We start from the raw sequence: 22,491 nt of genomic DNA, 5'->3' as shown, positions 1-22,491 counted from the left end.
CTGTCGCTTTGATGGGGTCTGCTCTGCACGGTTTTGTCCTATATTTTTTATATAACAAAAAATGGTATCTTCCCTTAACATTATAAGTCTTTCATGCATAAGGCTGGCTTCACACTTTAAAACATTCTTTATAATCGGGTGAGTAGAAACCAGATGATAAACCAGGAGTTGGTGATAGAATAAGAAGGGTAATTAATTTGATGAGTGGGTAAGTATGAGCTTCCCCAAGATTGAGTGAGTTAGGGAGTGTGTCAGTTGCTGACTGAGAAAGTTATAAAGCTTTGGATCCGAGAATTTGAGTGTGTTATTAAGAAAATGTGTGAATTTTAGAGTAAGTAGGTATGAATTAATGAGAAAATGAGTTAGTGAGTTGGGCAGTTAGTAAGTGAGTTAGTGGGTAATGAGTATACTTACTTACCGATCAGGCTAAGGCCGGGGTGGCCTCTGCTGTACATAGTAGCCGTCTCCATTCCACTCGGTCCATGGCTGTTTGTCTCCAGTTTTGTACCCTGCGTAGGGTTCGCAGATCGTCCTCCACTTGGTCGACCCACCTAGCTCGCTGCGCTCCACGTCTTCTTGTACCGGTCGGATGACTCTCGAGAACCATTTTAGTCGGGTTGCTATCCGACATCTTGATGACGTGACCCGCCCACCGTTGCCTCCCGATTTTCGCGGTATGGACGATGGGTGGTTCTCTCAGCAGCTGATGCAGCACGTGGTTCATTCGCCTTCTCCAAGTCCCGTCTTCCATCTGCTCTCCGCCGTAGATGGTACGCAACACCTTCCGTTCGAAAACCCCAAGGGCGCGTTGGTCCTCTGCACGTAGGGTCCATGTTTCGTGCCCATAGAGGACGACCGGTCTAATCAGCGTTTTGTAGATGGTTAACTTCGTGTTACGGCGATCTTTATTCGATCGTAGAGTTCTGCGTAGTCCAACGTAAGCGCGATTTCCTGCCACAATGTGCCTCTGAATTTCTCTGCTGGTGTCGTTGTCGGCGGTCACCAGTGAGCCCAAGTACACGAACTCGTCAACCGCCTCAATTTCATCACCGTCTATATAAATTCGGGGTGGCGGGCGCGCTGATTCTTCCCTGAAGCCCTTTGCCATCATGTACTTTGTCTTCGACACATTAATGACTAATCCGATTCGTCTGGCTTCACTCTTTAGTGAGATGCACGTTTCTGCCATCGTCTCAAATTTACGAGAAATAATATCAATATCATCGGCGAAACCAAGCAGCTGAACGGACTTCGTGAAAATCTTCCACTCGGGTTTTCCCCGCTCTTCTTATTACACCCTCCAAAGCAAGGTTGAACAGCAAGCACGAAAGACCATCACCTTGCCGTAACCCTCTGCGAGATTTGAAGGGAATCGAGAGTGTCCCTGATACTCGAACTACGCACATCACTCGATCCATCGTCGCCTTGATCAACCGTGTCAGTTTATCCGGGAATCCGTATTCGTGCATAATCTGCCATAGCTGTTCTCGATCGATTGTATCATACGCCGATTTGAAATCGATGAACAAGTGATGTGTGGGCACGTTGTATTCGCAGCATTTCTGCAACACCTGGTGGATGGCGAACATCTGGTCCGTTGTAGCGCGTTCACCCATAAATCCAGCCTGGTATTGCCCCACGAACTCTCTTGCAATCGGTGATAGACGGTGGCATAAAATTTGAGAGAGTATCTTGTAGGCAGCGTTTAGTAGTGTGATCGCGCGGTAGTTTCCGCAATCCAACTTGTTGCCCTTTTTGTAGATGGGACACACGATACCTTCCATCCATTCCTCCGGTAATACTTCCTCCTCCCAAATCCTGGTAATGACCCAGTGTAGTACTCACACCAGTGCTTCTCCACCGTATTTTAGAAGCTCGCTTGGTAGTTGATCTGCCCCACCGGCTTTGTTGTTTTTCAACCGGCCAACCTCCTCATCAATCTCTTGGAGGTCAGGGGCCGGAAGTTTTTCGTCCTGTGCACATACTCCTAGATGTCTTACCACGCCACCTTCGGTACTTGCAACATCGCCATTGAAGTGCTCATCGTAATGCTGCCGCCACCTCTCGACCACCTCACGCTCGCTCGTGAGAATATTCCCGTGATTCACTGATATATGTTGCCCTTTACTGGCATTTACCAGATTAGCTGGTATGTCATAAACATACAGAAAAACTTGTAGTTAGAAGACACAGAATGTTGCTAATTGACAAATTGAGGGATGAATTTTTGAAAAAAAAAATCGCGTTCTGGTGGGATTCAAACCCACGACCCCGTATTCGCTAGACCGTTGCTTTAACCAACTATGGCGGATCGGATGTCCCTCAAGCCATCTTCAAGTGTAGCTGCGCCGAGCTGCTTTTCCGTTGGTAGGGCCACTGCTAACTGCTGCGTGTAGTCTTGAGCCACTTCTACGTTACGCAGCTGCTCGATGTTGAGCCGCGGCGTTCGACTTCGATGCGTGGTGATAACTGTGAGATCTGTTTCGTGAAAGTAAGCGTATTAATTTACTCACTAATACGCTTACTTTCACGAAACAGATCTCACAGTGAGCATATGAGTGAATAAGTGAGTGAATTGATTAATATGGAAGTTAATGAGTGAGAGAGCAAGCTAATAGATTGGTGCAGGAGTGATTTAATAACTTGATGGATGGGTGAGTAAGTGGGTATGTTGGTAAATGAGATTATCGCTGACTTAGAGAATGAGTGAGGGAAAGAAAATGAATGAGCTGGTAAATTAGTGACACGGACACGTTTAATGTTTTCAGTGAGCTATTTGCTCTTTGAAGGAAGCACGACCCTAGACAACGGACTAGCATGCAACGCCGAGTGGCACATCCGAAAACTTTTCCTGACGGCTGCGGCGGGAATCGAACCCACGCTCCTCAGCACGATGCCTCTAAATGCTTGGTGACACTAGCCGCACTACCACAAAGCCACAGTGAGTGAGTAAGTGAGTGAACTCACCTATGTGAAATAGTGAGTTTGAGAGTTGGTGAGTAAGAAAGCTGGTTAGTTTTTTTTTTCTTCGTTCGGGACATAACCACTGCGACCAATATTTGATCTGGTAAATTAGTGGGTTGGTGAATTAAAAAGCAAGTGAATGATTTAGTGAGTTTGTGAGTGAAGTAGTGAATTAATATGTACACTCCCGTTCAAAAGTTTGGGGTCACCCCCTCAAAACATGTCATTTTTTAAGCCCATATCTCCGCCAATTTGCGTCCGATTTCAAAACCCTAGATTTAATTCAAAAGATAATAAGTCAAAGAAACTTTGAACATGATTTAAAAGAAACTTTTTCAAAAAATTTGGTATGTAAACTTAACCCAAAGTTGCCGAATTTTCTAAAAAAAGAATATAAACTTACGGCAGTATCGCTGGAAGTTGGGTCGACCAAATTTTAAGATGAGAGCGGTAATATGACCCATTTTCTATTAGCTTTCAACTGCTTTTTACAGAATTTAGCTAAAAAATCTAGAAAAAAAGTTTTTAAGTAAATTAATCCTTGATGTCATCGGCCAAAAGTTTGGGGTCACTATCGTAAAACATGCAAAAGTTATTTGTTGATATCTTTGTCATCTTTCATTCAATTTTAATTCTTCTTGGCTTATTTGAAACAAAATGAATGATACTTACTGCATAGACATTGAACCACACATATTTGTTGAAATTTACATACTAAAACTTAACGTAAAGTTGCCTCATTTTTTGAAGCGTGGTAAAATGTGCTAACTTTACATAACATTTTTATATACAAAAATCGATAAATACGTTAAGTTAAAGACATCAAACGTAAATTTAGTTAATTATCTTTGAAATGAGCCAAAAACAATTAAAATTGAACTATAGATGACGAAGATATCACCAAATCACTTTTCCATGTTTTGATCCCAAACTTTTGGCCGATACATCATTTTGAGGGGTGACCCCAAACTTTTGGTCGATGACATCAAGGATTTACTCAATAACTTTTTTTTCTAGATTTTTTAGCTAAGTTCTGTAAAAAGCAGTTGAAAACTAATAGAAAATGGGTCATATTACCGCTCTCATCTTAAAATTTGGTCGACCCAACTTCCAGCGACACTGCCGTAAATTTACATTCATTTTTTTTTTTGAAAAAGTTTCTTTTAAATCATGTTCAAAGTTTATTTGACTTATTATCTTTTGAATGAAACCTAGGGTTTTGAAATCGGACGCAAATTGGCGGAGATATGGGCCTAAAAAAATGACATGTTTTTGAGGGGGTGATCCCAAACTTTTGAACGGGAGTTTGTGAGTGAATGTGTGACTAAATGCGTGAATTATTGAACAAGTAAGTGTAGAGACGAACCAGCCAAGGGCTGAAAGTCTCTTAAATAAAGACAAATCAATCAATCAACAAGTAAGTGAGTGAGCCAGTTAATGAGCGAGCCTGTTAGTGTGTAAATGAGTGAGTTAGTGTACCTTTTAGTGAGTAAATAAATGAGTTAGTGAGTAAGAGAAAAATACAGTGAGTTAGTGAGTGATGTAGTAAGCTGGCTCCAGAGGCACGTTATCCTTGGATCAGATCACAGTTTCAACCCCAACCCGACTTTGGTTTCGCTTGTACTAAAACTAAAGTTTGTTTGACGTTGTTTGTTTACACATTTTCCGCCAATTCAGTTCCAACCCAGGTTAAAAAATAAAAACGGCATATGTGAGTACGATGCAGAACAACAAATATGTATGAAATGGAAATTAACCTTTGAATCTTCCATTTAGACCACAACTTCCGCATGAAATTTTTGAGTTTAGCAAAGCCATCTTGACTAGGAAACCTTGACCGATTGGTAGTTTGTAAAACTAGCTAAATGTTCAAAATTGTGTATAGATAGCTAGATAGACAGTTGAATAATTATATTTTAGAACCCATGCGGACCGGAACGTCTGGAAAAATCATAAACTAGTGTTTTCGATTCCCCCAAAAGACTGTAAAGCCAACATTCCGAAGCAAAATCATCCCAGTCGTATCTCAACCAAGTTAGTGAGTTAGTGAATTAGTGAGTGAGTTGTTCGTGAGTGAATGTGTGGATAAAATGAGTGGATCAGTGAGTAAGTGAGAGATGTAGTAAGTGTATAATTTAATGAATGTATAAGTGGCTAAATGCGTAAGTTATTAAGTGAGTGATGTAATGAGAAAGTGAGTGATGCAGTGAGTTACTGAATAAATGAGTTGCAATGTTGATTAGTAACTGATTTTTTTTTGTTTTTATTTTTGTGTATTTTAACTAGTTGCTAATTCTACACTCATTAGTAACTGAGTTCATAAGTAAGTGAGCAGAAGAGCAAGTGAATGAGCTAGCCTGATCGAGCCTCAAAAGTGGCATTTTAAAATGGCCTTATTTTCAAGTTTTTTTTGTAGTTTTTTATGACAACTTTTTTTTTGGTAACTTTTATGGCAACGAGGATGACACCATAAAAATTTTGATTCGATTTTCGCAATATTTGATGAGATATATCAGATAATGTTTTGACCCATTCTCGCCTCAATGACCCCTTATCACCCCAAATACTCACTAAGGGGGAGTCTGGCATTGTGTGACGAGCCATGTATTAGATATGGTAAAATATGCTACGAGAGAGGAGGGGGAATAAAAAATCGGCCAAAAAATACTATGTCATTTATGGACGCTCCCCAAGGAAACTGTTCGTGTCCCAGATCCACGCTCAAGCAAGCAAACGCCACGGGTGGAGATTTTTCCAGTTTGTCAAAGGTATTCCCAGAGGTGCTCAGCAGAACCTATTAGTGCATGAGGGAATCAATAAAAAAGATTCCTTATTGCAGCTACTCGGTCGACCCAAAAACATCATAAATAATAACCCATCATAAAGTCCCATAAAATTCAAATCTTGAACCCACAAATCGACAGCCATCCATTCAAGCCTTTCTTTTGCAATCGAGTTGCTCTGCAGCGCTCTTAAAATTTCCAACGGCCTTTGCAACATCACCCCCGGAGAAATCGCCATTTGCATCCTGCTCCATTAAACCGAAACTTCGTCGCCGGTGTGATAAATTTCAATTTGCCGGAAAATATTCCCACTGGCCAAAACGAAAAACTCAATTATTGTGTAACATTCCTTCCGGATACGTAAGCGAGCGTGCATAAAACAGCGATAATTTACAAAACTTTCCAGCTGGTCATTTTTCCTCATCTTCATTTCCCGGATGCGCCTCGCCGCCGCCACCGCTCCACACCTCAATCCCGTTCTCAGCTCACTTGTGGCTGGGAAATGCATCAGCAATCCGCCACCGTGCCGCGCCGTGGCAAGTCCCACACCCTGTCTCTTTCCAGATGAAGATGACAACGATGGCGATTACTCGACGACAGCCAACCAACCAGCCAGCCAGCCAGAGCTTGAGACTCGGGTGCTGATGGTTTGTTCAAGTCCGTTAAGCAACCAACAACCAACCAACCCTGGGGTGGTGAAGTGGAGTCGCTGCTCCGTTCTTGCCTTGGCACCGGACCAAATCTGCGCGATCAGCGGACGAAAAATTATTGCCGGACACATTTGGTCCGGAGACAGGAAAGGATGCGCATTATCGCTTCTACTATGGTGGGTCTCTGGTACTGCTATTCTCGTTCACGGGGAAGAAACTGATGATTAGTTGGTGCAAGTTTTATTATACATGCACAATCGGTTCGTCCGGATAAGTTTGCAGAATAAATAAATTCTCCGGATGTCCTGTCCGTTTCCAGTTAACTAAAGATTCAAGCATTTTTCCCTATTGAGCATTTCCAGCGCAAAATAAGAAAAAAATGCCATGTTTGATTCGATATTTTTCAATTTAAATTCATGCGCTGGATATTGTGAATCATTTACGATTGCATGAAAAAATCTATTTTTCTTCTAAATGTAATTCGAAAACAATTTGTTTGATTGAAATGACGTCTTCGAAGATGTTTCAAGACTTGTAGAAAATAAACTACACTGTGTAATATTCATCGCTGATCTATATTGGCTGTCAAGTCCATCGGCTTATTTTAATATTATTCTACAGAAATCTAACTTCCAGCTTCACAATTTGCCAAATAACCTAGGATGGTCAAATGTATTTTCTCTCAAATTTATATTTTTTATATATTTCCAAAACAAGCAAAAGGTAACTAGGGCTTGCACCATTTGGGCAGGTGTACCTATTTTGGGCACTTGCCGCTATAACTAAGTCAATTTCAAACCGATTGATTTGATTTTTGTACAGAGTTAGATACTGTACGTGCCACACTATTCAAAACTTTAAATCAATCGGTTTGAAATTGACTTAGTTATAGCGGCAAGTGCCCAAAATAGGTACACCTGCCCAAATGGTACAAGACCCTATTTATGAGATTTCTGATACCGGAAAAAATTTCCACGTGAAAAAACTATTCATTATTTTCCTACATCTAACCGTACTGCCGTGAATCGCAAGTCAGTCCCATCTACATTATGGGCAAAAATGAGTTAAAGACCGTTTTCGATCTTTCTTCGGTTGATCTTTCAGCTGCGTGAAAACAAATACAGGGTGTTAGGTTCATGAGTGCAAACTTTTGAAAGGGTGATAGAGGACCATAAATGGTGAAAAAAACTGTTCTACGCATATGGTCAAATCTCAACCGTTACGTAGTTATTGAACTCCCCATGTTTTTGACTCTTATTGCCTTAACTGGCTATAACTTTGAAATGGTCAAACTTATCGCGGTTTTTTTACCCTTATTTGAAAGATTATTGAATTTTCTATCAAATGGCATCTTTGAACCGATTGGTTTAGTTGAATAACTAAATTTTCTAGAACAAAACAGCTAAAAATAGCGTGTTTAAATTTGTTTTTGTCAATTATCTTTGAAACATGCGTAATAAATTAAAATTCTCTCTTTGACAAAGTTGTGGCCCCTGTTCCACTCTACAATTTGTTCTTTGACGCTAAACTTCTAACTCTTATCGTTTTCTTGCAATTTTGATTTGAATGTGCGGCACAGTGCGCAAAAAAGTGCTTACCATGACGATTGCAAATTTATGATCGGCAGCCAATTAAACGTTCCATAATAAATACAAAATTTCCCATAAATAATTCGAAAAGTCCCAGTGAAGAAACAGGGGTGTAAGCAGTAATAAATAACAAAAGTTCCATAAACAAATAGAAAAATGCATAAATAAATCAAAAGTTTCCATAAATAATTGATTTTTGAGCAATTAAAAACGTCAAAAATGCAATGAATAAATCAATTGTTGCAATAAAAAAAGCCAATTTTCCCACCAAATAACTTCGAATTTTCCATAAATAAATCCAATTTTTCCATAATAAATTAGAAAATTCACAATAAAAAAATATAGAAAAAGCAATAAAAAATTCAAAAAATGCAATAAAAAATGACGAAATTACCCATGAAAAACAAATGCAGAAAAGTATGAGACAGTGAAATGCCGAATCGCACTTATATGATTGAATCGACTGAAAAGCTTGCGAAAAGTTACGATTGCAATTTACCAAGCAATTGCTTGCTGTCCGAACTCGCTATCGCTCGTCGGACCTAAAAAAAGGGATAACATCTATGTTTGCATTATACCGGGCAAATTCTTGAATCTGTGGTTTGCCTAGAACCGAATCGATGCAGTTGCGGTGCATCGGATATCGGAAACTTCGGCGGCCTTCTGCCGCCTCAGTTCCTCAATCCTCTATGCGGCTTCGCCGCATGGTCTATGCCATTCTTGGCTCAAAATGCATTTACGTTTATTGCTCGTTTTTTGACATTTATTGATAATTTATTTTTTTGTTATTGCACTTTTTGAATTATTTATTGCTTTTTAGATATTTTTTTATTGTGAATTTCCCAATTTATTATGGAAAAATCGGATTTATTTATGGAAAATTCAAAGTTTTTTGGTGGGAAAATTGGCTTTTTTTATTGCAACAGTTGAATTATTCATTGCATTTTTGACGTTTTTAATTGCTCAAAAATCAATTATTTATGGAAACTTTTGATTTATTTATGCACTTTTCTATTTGTTTATGGAACTTTTGTTATTTATTACAGGGGTGTATGTTTCTTCACTGGGAATTATTTATGACGAATGATCACTTTCTTATGAGTCGTTTATATTTTAGCCATTTATGATCTGAAATGCGACGTTTAAATCAAAATTGCAAGAAAACGAAAAGAGATAGAAGCTTGATGTCAAAGAACGAATTGTAGAGTGGAATAGGGGCCACAACTTTGCCAAAGAGAAAATTTTGATTTATTACGCATGTTTCAAAGATAATTGACAAAAACAAATTTAAACACGATATTTTTAGCTGTTTTGTTCTAGAAAATTTAGTTATTCAACTAAACCAATCGTATGTCCTTTTCAAAAGTTAGGTGACGGATGTTTCAAAATAAATAACATGAAAATATTTTTGGATAGAGGCAAAATTTCATTTTAATTGAAAAAAAAATGCGTCTACGCGATTCGAGCGTTGTGCTGGAAATTATTATTATTATTATTATTAGCTTTATTCACGAGACATTCAGCCCTAGGCTGGTTCGCCTCGTATAAAATGCAAAGAAAATGTGCTGGAAATGGAAATCTATCGTAGACTGCTTAGTAGGGCGGATCAACTTTATATGGAATAATTTATACTATAGAAAAAGCACGATGGATACCTTTTGAATTTGTTCCATTTGTCATCCATAAGCTTCAGTAGAACTTTGTTCAAGTCTTTAGAAATGCTTAACGAGCTTGAAGTTTGTATGAAAAATTGAAAAAAAATGACCAAATAATGCCTGCATAAGAGACTTGTTTTTATTTTTAATTTCTAGATGGCGTTACGAGCATGCAGACTAGACCTGTTCACTTTGAAACTTTTTTTCTCCGATTCTCCGTGACACATCAAATTATCAATCCACATGTAAAACCAAGTCTTCAGTCCAAAATTGAGCCAAATTGATGAAGATTTAAAGGTGTATCAAATCGATTTTGTGTTTTTTTAGCAGTTTTCACAGAAATTTACTCAGAAATTCACAAAATTGCTCCGAAAAGATGCCGGAGATACCGTTAAGATATAGTTAGAACAATACTTTACAACTTTGCCGAAGACACTACGGTGTTTAAATTGCGTATTTCGAAGTTATTCAACAATTTTAGTTAAAAAATCACGAAAAAACATGATATTTTTACGATTTTACATATAAAAGTCATGTAATTTTACATGACGATTACTCCTTTTTATAACGAACATTTCGTCCATACATCGTTTTTGTGTAGGGATTCGTTTTCATTGACTAATTATCAAAAGTATGTCACGTTGATACTAAAAATCGCGTAGAGTTGCCAGCACGAATTAAAACAAAGTTACCCATGATTAAGACGTCATGCCATCGTATTCTAATGTCTTTTGATTTAAATATCAGAAATGGTGTAGATGGTAAGACTCGAGCTTGCGGATCAGAAGGTCCCAGGTTCAAGCTCAAATACATGGTAAACTTTTTTTTTCTTTTTTTTTGTAGCAGTTAGGATGATGAATCTGCCATGACTTACACGCAACCTCCCAAAGAATAATGATCGGGACCTACTAATTAAGCCCATTCCAGGACTAGCTAGATATTTAGTTTATACTTGTTGACAATAAATCGTGTCGACGAGATCAACTGGGCGAAATATTGAGCATCTGTTTGATAATGATCAATTTAGCTAAAACAATTCAATACGATGATGGAACTGCTTCTGGATGCAACATTTTACAGACAACTGTGGGTGGAGCTTACTTGTTATCTATCTACCCATAAATCAGCACAACTACACGATGAAGGGAAACTTCATTCTTACTATGCACTCTACGGTTCCGAAATAATGCTATGATGCCAAATTGCAATGAGATGCAGTGCGTAGTTTCATCAACTTAGGATCGAGACGCAAAAAAATGCTATTCCAGGACTCGAACCTTGAATCTTCGAATCCACAATCTCATGCTCAACCAACTGCACCAAATTTTAACTGATGCAGATGAGACAAAGAAGTGTAATGACGTTTAAATCATGGGTAACTTTGTTTTATTTTATGCTGGCAACTCTGTACATTTTTTAGTATCAACGTGACAAACTTTTGATAATTAGTCAATGCAAACGAATTTCTACACCAAAATGATGTATGAATGAAATGTTCGTAACACATAGGAGCAATAGCTCATAAAATTAGTCACCTAAAACAATGTAAAATTACATGACTTTTACATGAAAAATCGTAAAAATATTGTATTTTTTGGTGATTTTTTAACGAAAATTGTTGAATAACTTTGAAATACGCAATTTAAACACCGCAGTGTCTTCGGCAAAGTTGTAGAGTATTGTTCTAACTATATTTTAACGGTATTTTCGGTACCTTTTTGGTGCAATTTTCTGGATATTGAAGTACATTTTCGTGAAAATGCTCAAAAAAACACAAAATCGATTTGATACACCTCTAAACCTTTATCAATTTGGCTCATTTTTGGACTGAAGCCTTGTTTTTGCATGTGGATTGATAATTTGATGTGACACGGGTAGGTCAAAAAAAGTGAACAGGTCTAATGCAGACATTGCCACATTTTATTTTATTTAAATGTAGATAACAAAAGCTAAACATTAGAGTGTCCATTTCCCGGCCAATTTTCGTGTCCCGGGATTCGGGACAAAATACTTAGCTAATCCCGGGAAATCCCGGGATCCCAGGATTTTTTTAAATTTCAATGAAACCCAGAAAATTGATTTGTTTAGCTTTTGTGCAGTTGAAATATTCATTTTTTAAGTTATGGTTATTTCTGTATCCATCACAAGAAGTATTATAAAATGTCTATACAATGTACTGCACTACTACTTGATGTACAAATGTCAATAACGAAATACATATAAAAGTATCAACGTTATTGTTGGATCACAGCAATCAATGGATTTACATGTCAACTGAATAATACTCTAAACACGAATTAATCATCATAGCAGCCTTTGCTCCACTATATAAGCAGAGGAATCTGCACTGGTTGATTCATTCTAAGTTTGGCTTCCAATAAAGCAACTACTACTTAAGAACTACAAGAAAAGCATTTTCATTCCGGAAGTTACCGGACATATCAATTTGGCGACGAGATTTCAAGAACCCGAAGCAATGGCAGACCTTCAGCAAGCAATACTCCAGATGGCGGAACTCCTACAGAAGCTGGCGCAACCAACACCCAGTAACCCGGAGCAAACCCTAGAAGCCTTGGCTACGAACATCAGTGAGTTTTCTTTCGATCCGGAAAATGGAATTACTTTTGACAAGTGGTACAGCCGGTACGTGGACCTCTTTGATTCGGATGCCAAGAATCTGGAAGATGCCGCCAAGGTACGATTGCTGCTAAGGAAGTTGAATACACCCTCGCACACCCGATACGTCAACTACATTCTGCCGAAGCTTCCCAAGCATGTCAATTTTGCGGACACCGTCGAAATCCTCAAGAAAATTTTTGGAGCTCAAACCTCAACATTCAACAAGCGTTTCCACTGCCTGCAGCTGGTCAAGTCAGAAGCCGAAGACATTATCAGCTACGGAGGCAAGGTGAACCGTGCATGTGAGGATTTCGATTTCAAGAACATGAAAATTGACCAATTCAAGTGTTTGGTGTTTGTCTGTGGTCTGAAAGGTCATAGCTACACCGACATCCGAGCCAGGCTACTTTCCCGGATCGAAGGCGAGACACCAGAAAATCCCGTTACTCTCCAGAACCTCATTGACGACTATCAACGGCTCATCAATTTGAAGGCGGACACATCCATCATCGAGCATCAATCAAGTTCGAAATCATCAGTGCACGCCGTCCAGGAGAAGAAGGGAAATTCGCGTCAACAGCAGTCTTCGAAGCCGGAAGGTAAAGTTCCTCGTACACCTTGCTGGCAATGCGGCCAAATGCACTATGTTCGGGATTGTCCTTTCTCGGATCATCAGTGCAAACAGTGCAATCGTGTTGGCCACAAGGAAGGCTACTGTGGCTGCCTGTCCAAGCCGAAGTCAGTTCCAGCCAAGGAGAAACAACCAATGAACAAGTCCAAGAAATTCCGTCAAGCGAAAACCCGTGGCGTTTACATAGTGAATCACATCGCTCAACACTCCAGCAAACGGAAGTACGTGCCCACATTCATCAACGGCGTGGCAACCAAGCTACAACTGGATACAGCAAGCGACATTACAGTGATCTCACAGCAAACATGGAACTACCTCGGAAAACCAGCGATCAAGAAACCAACGATTGAAGCGATGAATGCGTCCGGAAAACCGCTCCAATTGCTAGGAGAATTCCAGTGCGAAGTCAGTATCAACGGTAAGACTGCTGAAGGAAGATGTTTCGTCACAACGGCTGCAAACCTCAACCTGCTGGGCATCGACTGGATCGAGCTGTTCCAGCTGTGGTCGGTTCCCATCGATTCGGTCTGCAATCAAGTCAGGACGAAGACGATCGATCAGCAAATCCGTGAATTCCAAGTGAAGCACAAGGACGTTTTCGACGATTCTCTGGGGCATTGCAAGAAAATGAAGGTGAAGCTTTTCCTGAAGCCGGATGCAAAGCCTGTTTTCTGCCCCAAGCGGCCAGTTCCTTTCAACACCGTTCCATTGGTCGATGCCGAACTCACAAGATTGCAAACGTTGGGCATCATCGAACCCGTCGACTTTTCCGAGTGGGCTGCTCCTATTGTGGCGGTACGCAAACCAAACGGCCGAGTTCGCATCTGCGCGGACTACTCAACGGGACTCAACGAAGCACTCGAGGCAAATCACTACCCGCTTCCGACGCCGGAGGAAATATTCGCGCAGCTCAACGGCAGTACCGTCTTCAGCATAATTGATCTTTCCGACGCGTACCTGCAGCTTGAAGTAGATGACGACTCCAAGAAGCTCCTCACCATCAATACTCATCGTGGACTGTTCCGGTTCAACCGCCTCGCTCCAGGGGTGAAATCAGCACCGGGGGCATTCCAACGCCTGGTGGACGGAATGATTGCGGATATTCCTGGTGTACGAACATTCATTGACGATGCTATCGTATTCAGCAAGGACATGAAGTCACACGCAGAATCACTCAATCTGCTCTTCAAGCGCCTCAAGGAGTACGGTTTCCACGTTAAACCTGAGAAGTGCCGATTCTTTCAAACACAACTCGGTTACTTGGGACACGTAGTGGACAGTCAGGGCATCCGCCCTGATCCGGAGAAAGTGAAGACCATTGCAGCCATTCCACCTCCAACCAACGTTTCGGAACTACGGTCCTATCTTGGAGCTATCAACTTCTACGGACGATTCGTGCGCAACCTACACGAATTGCGTCATCCCATGGACCAGCTGTTGAAGAAGGAATCAAAATGGCAATGGACTCCACAATGCCAGGACGCTTTTGACAAGTTCAAGAAAACACTTCAATCAAACTTGCTCTTGACACACTACGATCCAAAACTACCGATCATCGTAGCAGCTGATGCATCAAACACAGGGATCGGCGCGGTTATCTTTCACCAGTTTCCCGATGGCAAAATGAAGGCAATACAGCACGCTTCAAGAACGCTCGCACCTGCGGAACGGAACTATGGACAACCGGAGAAGGAGGCACTGGCGTTAATATATGCGGTAACGAAGTTTCATAAATACTTGCTCGGTCGGCATTTCACACTACTGACGGACCACAAACCACTGCTGTCCATCTTCGGTTCCAAGAAAGGTATCCCGCTACACACTGCAAATCGACTACAACGATGGGCACTCACAATGCTGAACTACGATTTCGAGATTCAATATGTATCAACGAACGATTTCGGATGTGCAGATTTGCTGTCACGGCTCATCAACCGAACCAATCAGCCAGAGGAAGAATACGTAATCGCAGCGGTCAACCTTGAGGAAGATCTTTCAAGCATTCTCTCCGACGCAGCAGAAAAGGTTCCGGTTTCGTTTGCAGCACTGCGGAAGGCTACATCAACAAACACCACACTCCAAACCGTTTCTAAACACATCCGTGAAGGTTGGCCAAACTGTTCCAAGGATCTCTCCATTGCAGTTCAACCATACTATCACAGACGCGAGTCACTCACCATTGTCGACGGATGCATAATGTTTGGCGACAGAGTTGTTGTTCCTGACGAGTTTCGACGAAGGATCCTGAAGCAATTTCATCGAGGTCATCCGGGAATAGTTCGCATGAAGTCCATAGCAAGGAGTTTTGTATACTGGCCCGGAATCGATCAAGAAATTGAGGACTACGTCAAGCGCTGTACACCGTGTGCAACGGCAGGAAAGGCTCCTACAAAGACGACATTGGAATCCTGGCCTGTACCTTCAAGACCCTGGTCGAGGATTCACATCGATTACGCTGGTCCAGTGGATGGAGTCTATTTCCTCGTGATAGCAGATCCCTACTCCAAGTGGCCAGAAGTTCATGTAACCAAGTCAACGACATCAAGAGCAACAATCAAATTACTGAATCAAACCTTCGCTACATTCGGTGTTCCAGAGGTACTCGTGTCAGACAACGGAACCCAATTTTCAAGTCACGAATTTCAAACTTTCTGCACCAGTCAAGGAATCCATCACATTCGCATCGCTCCATATCACCCGCAATCAAATGGACTAGCTGAAAGATTCGTTGATACTTTGAAGAGAAGCCTCCGCAAGATTCGCTCAGGGGGAGAAACACTAGAAGAAGCACTGTGCACTTTCTTGCAAGTATATCGCTCAACGCCCACCAATGACCTGGAAGGTAGATCTCCGGCGGAAATCATGTTCGGAAGACCTATTCGTACCATACAATCCATGCTCAGACCGAGTGAACGTGGAACCGCATCCAGGGACAGGAAAAAGCAAAACGACGCCCTCAATAAGAAGCACGGTGCAGTCCAGAGGAATTTCCAGCACGGCGATTCCGTGTATGCCAAGGTTCATTCAACGAATTCCTGGAGATGGGAACCAGCAACCGTAATTGAGAAAATCGGGAACGTTAACTACAATGTGTTCCTGAACGATCAACAACGTTTAATACGGTCCCACACCAATCAACTCAAGAGTCGTGTTATAGACAAGAGTCCAAAGAAGCAACCATCTGCACTTTCCATATTCTTCGATGGATTCGGATTAACGGTCCCGACAGAAGCTCCAGCGGATGTCGCTCCTCAAGTTCAACCTGCAATTCAACCGATTGATGACCAACCTCTCAATAATCTGGAAGATTCTATCTTGACGGATGATATGTCGGATGGAGAAGCTGCTGGAACCGATGAAACCGAGGATGAACCGACTCCGACTCCGAATGCAATTGATGAACCACAACCAGCCCAACCTGTGACTCCAATCCTAGAAAGAGGACGACGCATGATTCAACTACCAGCCCGGTTCAAGCCCTATTGGATGACGAAACCTTAAGGGGGGAAATGTTGGATCACAGCAATCAATGGATTTACATGTCAACTGAATAATACTCTAAACACGAATTAATCATCATAGCAGCCTTTGCTCCACTATATAAGCAGAGGAATCTGCACTGGTTGATTCATTCTAAGTTTGGCTTCCAATAAAGCAACTACTACTTAAGAACTACAAGAAAAGCATTTTCATTCCGGAAGTTACCGGACATATCAGTTATGTTCGCCAAGAACAGTCTGTTTTCAACTATTTAGTAGTTAATTTATTGCAAGTAATTTTCCACCGATATCTAATAATTATCATTATCTGTATTGTATCGCTACGGAAGATGTTTGTATTGTTGATATGTATCGTAAAAATCGCACTTCAATATAACTTGAAAATGGCCAGATAAAGTTTTTGCCTTGATTGGCAGTTTTATCTACAAATTGTCTTCATCCCAGGATTCCCGGGATTGTCGGGATTTCTGAAATGATATCCCGGGATTCGGGAAATCCCGAAATCACTCAAATCCCGGGAATTCTTGTCCCGGGATGTCCCGGGAAGGACACTCTACTAAACATTTTTGACGAAGACCGCAAAGTGATCCGACACTTGTAAAAAGTTATACCCTAGGCGTTTGGGGGCAGCAGGGACGGATGTCCTGGGGCCTGACGCACCCCCCCGCTTGCGAGTCAGCCGCGTAGTTGCCGGCTAAGAATAGGACTACTAACCCCAATTCAAGGTGTCAAGCGACCCGTGCCGAGGAATGAGTGATCGAGGGGGTGAAAAAGATGCTCGATCTTTAACGGAGCCTGTGGGGTACCTGGGCACCCCCCACAGTATGCTGTCCCTTACCGCGTTAATGCAGAGCTCTGGCGTGGTGGACATTATTTCTCGTGCAACTCGTGGGAACAAGTATGAGCAAAAATTCTAAATCAAATAACTTAGGTGGAAGTAGTGGTGCGATCAACCCCTTCGCAAGAAGTGGGTTGATGAGGTCTCCGACAAGGAGAAGCGAGGAGTCAGGTGCTGGTAGCTTACGTAGCTCAAGCGTGGGAGCTCCTGTCCACTCCACGGCAAGCCAGCCGGTGGAGGTCATGGACGGAGCGTGGCTGCTGAGGGCCATTAGCCAAGAAGTTGGTAAAGGACGGCCCGCATTAGAGGTTGCTGAGCACCAGCTTGGCAAAATCATCGACTTTGCGACAACTAAGTCGAATATAAGCAAGGACCTGAAAACGGCCTTGCTTAGACTTAGAGTGTCTGTCGATGAGGCCAAGCAGGAGCACGCGGTGGCGTTGCTGGCTGCTACAGCGGCGGAACCAGCAAAGGAGAATGTGTCGAAGTTTACACAAACAGAGGCCTTCTCCTTCACAGGTAGTCTGAGGAGTGTGGAAGCGAATGCTCGTGACAAACGTGACAAGCATTCGCAGAAGCGGGCGAGGCAGCCGTCAGGTGAGGAGCTGTCTGGCGGCGCCCGCAAGGCCAGGCGTATAATAACCCCGAAAGCCGGTGGTAACGCTGGAAAGTCGGACCCCAGCCAGGGTTCCCGGAAAGCTGGGAAGGGTGGGCCTGAAAAGGCTGGCCCGTCCCGGAATGATGGGAACAAGGGGTTGCGACCAATGGTGGGCCCTCAGCAGCCACAGAGCAGGGCGATCCAAGGAGAGGACCCTCCTTGGACAAAGGTAGAGCGGAAGAAGAAGAAGAAGGTGAATCCGCAGGTAGAAGTACAGGACGCCAAACCAAGGCGTAGGAAGGCAGGTGCCAGGCGTGAGAAAGGCGACGCTATCGTCATCAAGACGGAACAGTCCAAGTACTCGGACGTCTTGAAGACGATGCGAAGCGACGCCAAGCTTGAGGGTCTTGGAGCCGACGTACGCAGTATTAGACGTACTCGTACGGGCGAGATGATCCTGGAGCTGAAGCGCCAGAAGGAGCACAAGGGCGCCGCCTACAAAAGGCTGGCAGAAGAGGTCCTTGGCGAAGGTGTGCAGGTGAGGGCTCTGATACATGAGGCGACTCTGAAGGTCAAAGACATTGACGAGATCACCGAAGTGGAAGAGCTCGTCACGGCACTGCGGCAACAGTGCGATGTGCAGGTGGCCGCCGCAGCCGTTAAGCTACGGAGAGGGCCAGCAGGGACACAGATAGCTTTGGTTCAGCTACCTGTGGCGGATGTTAAAAAGTCCGTTAAAGTAGGGAGTATTAAGGTGGGCTGGTGTGTATGTCACCTGACATTCCACGAGCCACCTGAGGTTTGCTTCAGGTGTCTGGAACCAGGACACAAGTCGTGGGACTGCAAAGGCCCCGACAGGCGCAAACCGTGTAGGCGATGCGGCGCTGAAGGTCATAAGGCCCAAAGCTGCACGAGTCCGCCCATATGCATGATCTGTACCGGGAAAACCTCGAAAAACAGACATGCGATGGGTGGTCCAGGGTGCCCGGCCTTTAAGAAAGCCGCAGTGAGCAACAAATCACAGTGCAGGTAACGCAGCTGAACCTGAACCACTGTGATGCGGCTCAGCAACTGCTTTGTCAGGCGGTTTCTGAGTGGGAGACGGATATCGCCATCATTTCGGACCCATACCGAGTACCCGCCGGCAACGGCAACTGGGCCTCGGATGGGACCAAGAAAATGGCGGCGATATGGACGACCGGTAAATACCCCGTTCAGGAGTTGGTGTCTACTACCTATGAGGGCTTCGTGGTCGCCAAAGTAAACGGGGTCTTCTTCTGTAGCTGTTATGCGCCTCCGCGGTGGCCGATCGAGCGGTTCACGCAAATGCTGGACCGCTTAACGACCGTGCTAACAGAGCGAAGGCCGGTGGTAATAGCGGGTGACTTTAATGCCTGGGCTGTGGAATGGGGAAGCCGTTTCACGAACCAGCGGGGTCAGATCCTGCTAGAAACACTGGCCATCTTAGATGTCGACTTGGCTAACGTCGGTACCAAGAGTACCTATAGTCGAAATGGAGCGGAGTCATTTATTGACGTGACCTTTTGTAGTCCTGGCCTAACAAGTAGTCCGAACTGGAGAGTAGATGATGGCTACACTCACAGCGACCACCTGGCGGTTCGCTACAGTATCGACTACAACAACAGCAGACAGCGGATAGAAGAAGAGGCGGCTAGGCCAAGGCCAAGCCCTCGTAGGTGGAAGACATCATACTTCGACGAAGAGGTATTTAGGGAAGCGCTCCGCCGTGAGCGAAACTTACTCGGTTTAGACGGCGACGAGCTGGTAGCGGTGCTCTCACGTGCGTGTGATGCGACCATGCCTAGGCGAGTCCACCCTAGAAATGGGAGGCCACCGGCTTACTGGTGGACCGACGCGATTGCGGACCTGCGCCGCGCCTGCCTACGGGCTAGGCGGCGGATGCAGCGAGCACGATCAGAGGAAGAGCGAAACGAACGGCGGGTGGTGTTCGCCGCTGCAAAAGCCGCGCTCAAGACCGAGATAAGAGCAAGCAAGAAGGCCTGCTTTGAGGGTCTCTGTCAGAGTGCCAATACGAACCCGTGGGGTGATGCCTACAGAATCGTTATGGCCTAGACGAGAGGTGTGATGGCTCCTACAGAGCAATCTCCAGAGATGTTGGAGGGGATCATTGGAGGACTTTTTCCGCGTCATGATCCTAGTCCTTGGCCTCCTTTCGTAGGACAGCCGGGGACTGGGGCTGGCGATGAGGAAAGGGTCACCGATGTGGAACTTGCGGGGATAGCTAAGTCCCTTAGCGTAGGTAAGGCCCCAGGTCCGGACGGAGTTCCGAACCTGGCCTTAAAAGTAGCTATTGCAGAAGCTCCCGAGATGTTCAGGTCTGCTATGCAGAAATGCCTGGACGAGGGAGTTTTCCCAGAAGCTTGGAAGAGGCAGAGCCTGGTACTATTGCCAAAGGCGGGGAAACCACCCGGAGACCCGTCGGCATATAGACCAATATGCTTGATTGACACGGCGGGGAAGGTGCTCGAAAAGATCATCCTCAATAGAATGTTGAAGTTCACTGAGGGCGTAAATGGTCTCTCGAGCAACCAGTATGGCTTCCGGAAGGGGAGGTCCACCGTAGACGCTATCTTGTCGGTTACAAAAACCGCCGAGAAAGCACTCGAGCCTAAGAGGAGGAGAATTCGCTTCTGCGGGGTAGTTACTCTGGATGTAAGGAATGCATTTAATAGCGCCAGTTGGGCTGCTATTGCCGATGCGCTCTTGCGTCTGGGGATACCGGAGTACTTGTACAAGATTCTCGGAAGCTACTTCCAGAATCGCGTACTGGTTTACGACACGGAGGTGGGTCGGAAGTGCTTTCACATAACCTCAGGAGTCCCGCAAGGTTCCATCCTGGGTCCGGTGTTATGGAATGTCATGTTCGACGAGGTGTTGAGGTTAGAATACCAAGTGGGAGTGGTGATTGTCGGATTTGCCGACGATATTACGCTCGAAGTCTACGGTGAAACGATCGAGGAGGTGAAGTTGACTACCGACCACTCGATCAAGGTTGTGGAGGCGTGGATGCGGTCCAGAAAACTGGAGCTGGCTCACCACAAGACAGAGGTGACGGTTGTTAACAACATGCAGTCGGCGCAGCAGACGGAGATCAGTGTAGGAGAGTGCACTATCCTGTCGAAGCGCTCTGTCAAGCACTTGGGCGTGATGATCGACGATAAGCTTACCTTCGGTAGCCACGTCGATTATGCCTGTAAAAGAGCCTCCACAGCTATTGCGGCACTGTCCCGGATGATGTCCAATAGCTCAGCGGTGTACGCCAGTAAGCGCAAGCTTCTGGCTAGTGTTGCTACATCCATACTTAGGTATGGCGGCCCGGCGTGGGGTACCGCGCTAAGTACTGAATGCTACCGACGGAAGCTGGAAAGTACTTACAGGCTTATGTGTCTGAGGGTTGCAAGCGCGTACCGTACCGTGTCACACGACGCTCTCTGTGTCATTACTGGTATGGTGCCCATCAGCATTCTTATCAGTGAGGATATGGAGTGCTTCGAAATGCGCGGCACAAGAGGCATACGCAAGACTGTCAGGATGGCCTCTATGGTCAAATGGCAGCGCGCGTGGGACAGTTCCACCAAAGGAAGGTGGACCCATAGGTTGATACCGAGGGTAGATAGTTGGATTAATAGGCGCCATGGGGAAGTTTCATTCCACCTGACACAGGTCCTTACAGGTCATGGTTGCTTCCGACAGTATCTACACCGTTTCGGGCATGCGGATTCTCCCGAATGCCCAGTGTGCAATGGTTTAGAGGAAACGGCGGAACACGTTTTGTTCGTGTGCCCGCGTTTTCGCACAATGCGTGACCGCATGCTTGCCACATGCGGGGAGGACACAACTCCGGACAACTTGGTCCAGAGGATGTGTAGGGATGAGTTTGGCTGGAACGCCGTTTCAACGGCTATTACCCACATCGTCTGGGAGCTACAGAGGAGGTGGCGCGTGGACTCGGAGAATGGCTAGTCCAGATGCAGTACAAGAGGTGGTCCAGGGGTTCGGAGTCGGCTTCGTAGGTCATACCGGTGCCCTGCGGTCGAGATCGACCCTTACAACGATTAAGTGGCCGCGGAGAGGAAGTCCCGGTAGTGGTGCTGTCGTGGCGTCGGTCTACTGGGTTGGATCCGAGCCCGCGGTTGGAAAGGGGTCCCCGGCAAGGGTCGGGGTAGGTGAGATCCTGCTGTCTGCAACCTACGGGTGCATCTGATAGGGCCTGAAGGGTAGTGATACCCTTCCTTACGGGCAGGTCAGATCGGGTTGCACGTGGGCATCAGTTCTTGATGTCCGCTCAGCAGTAGGGCGCGGGCGGGGTTGACCCTGCCCGCCTTCCGAGGACAAAGGGAGTGGCGAGGACCACTCGGGAAACTGGCTAAGCGGCAGCATGCTACCGTGATGGACTCTCCAAAGCGAGTCATCGATGTTCGTTGCTGCAGGCTACGCAGCTAACCTTGTGGGTGCGATGTGCACTAGCCCCTCTCTGAAGCAATACCTTCTTGGTGGTTCCGGAGAGACGTAGGGTTTGGCGATCATAGGAAGGGTTTAGTGGGTACGAGGAGAGAGTAGTCCTGGATTTTACTTTTGTTGTAGAAGACGGCCTGTCAGACCTACACTACCCTAACCTTCTG

The 22,491-nt window shown here is 44.5% G+C and overlaps 1 protein-coding gene across 1 annotated transcript; it reads left to right on the top strand.

Annotated features, from left to right (window-relative positions):
* The first annotated feature begins 11,876 nt into the window (after positions 1–11,876).
* On the top strand, positions 11,877–16,609 carry LOC134291586 (uncharacterized protein K02A2.6-like). Its single transcript, XM_062859523.1, has one exon. It carries the CDS (start codon positions 12,118–12,120, stop codon positions 16,390–16,392), a length of 4,275 nt encoding a protein of 1,424 aa, XP_062715507.1. The 5' UTR covers positions 11,877–12,117; the 3' UTR covers positions 16,393–16,609.
* The last annotated feature ends 5,882 nt before the right edge of the window (positions 16,610–22,491 follow it).

This window comes from Aedes albopictus, chromosome 3, assembly GCF_035046485.1.
Source record: "Aedes albopictus strain Foshan chromosome 3, AalbF5, whole genome shotgun sequence".
NCBI lineage: Eukaryota > Metazoa > Arthropoda > Insecta > Diptera > Culicidae > Aedes > Aedes albopictus.
This window is presented reverse-complemented; position numbering and strand designations above follow the sequence as displayed.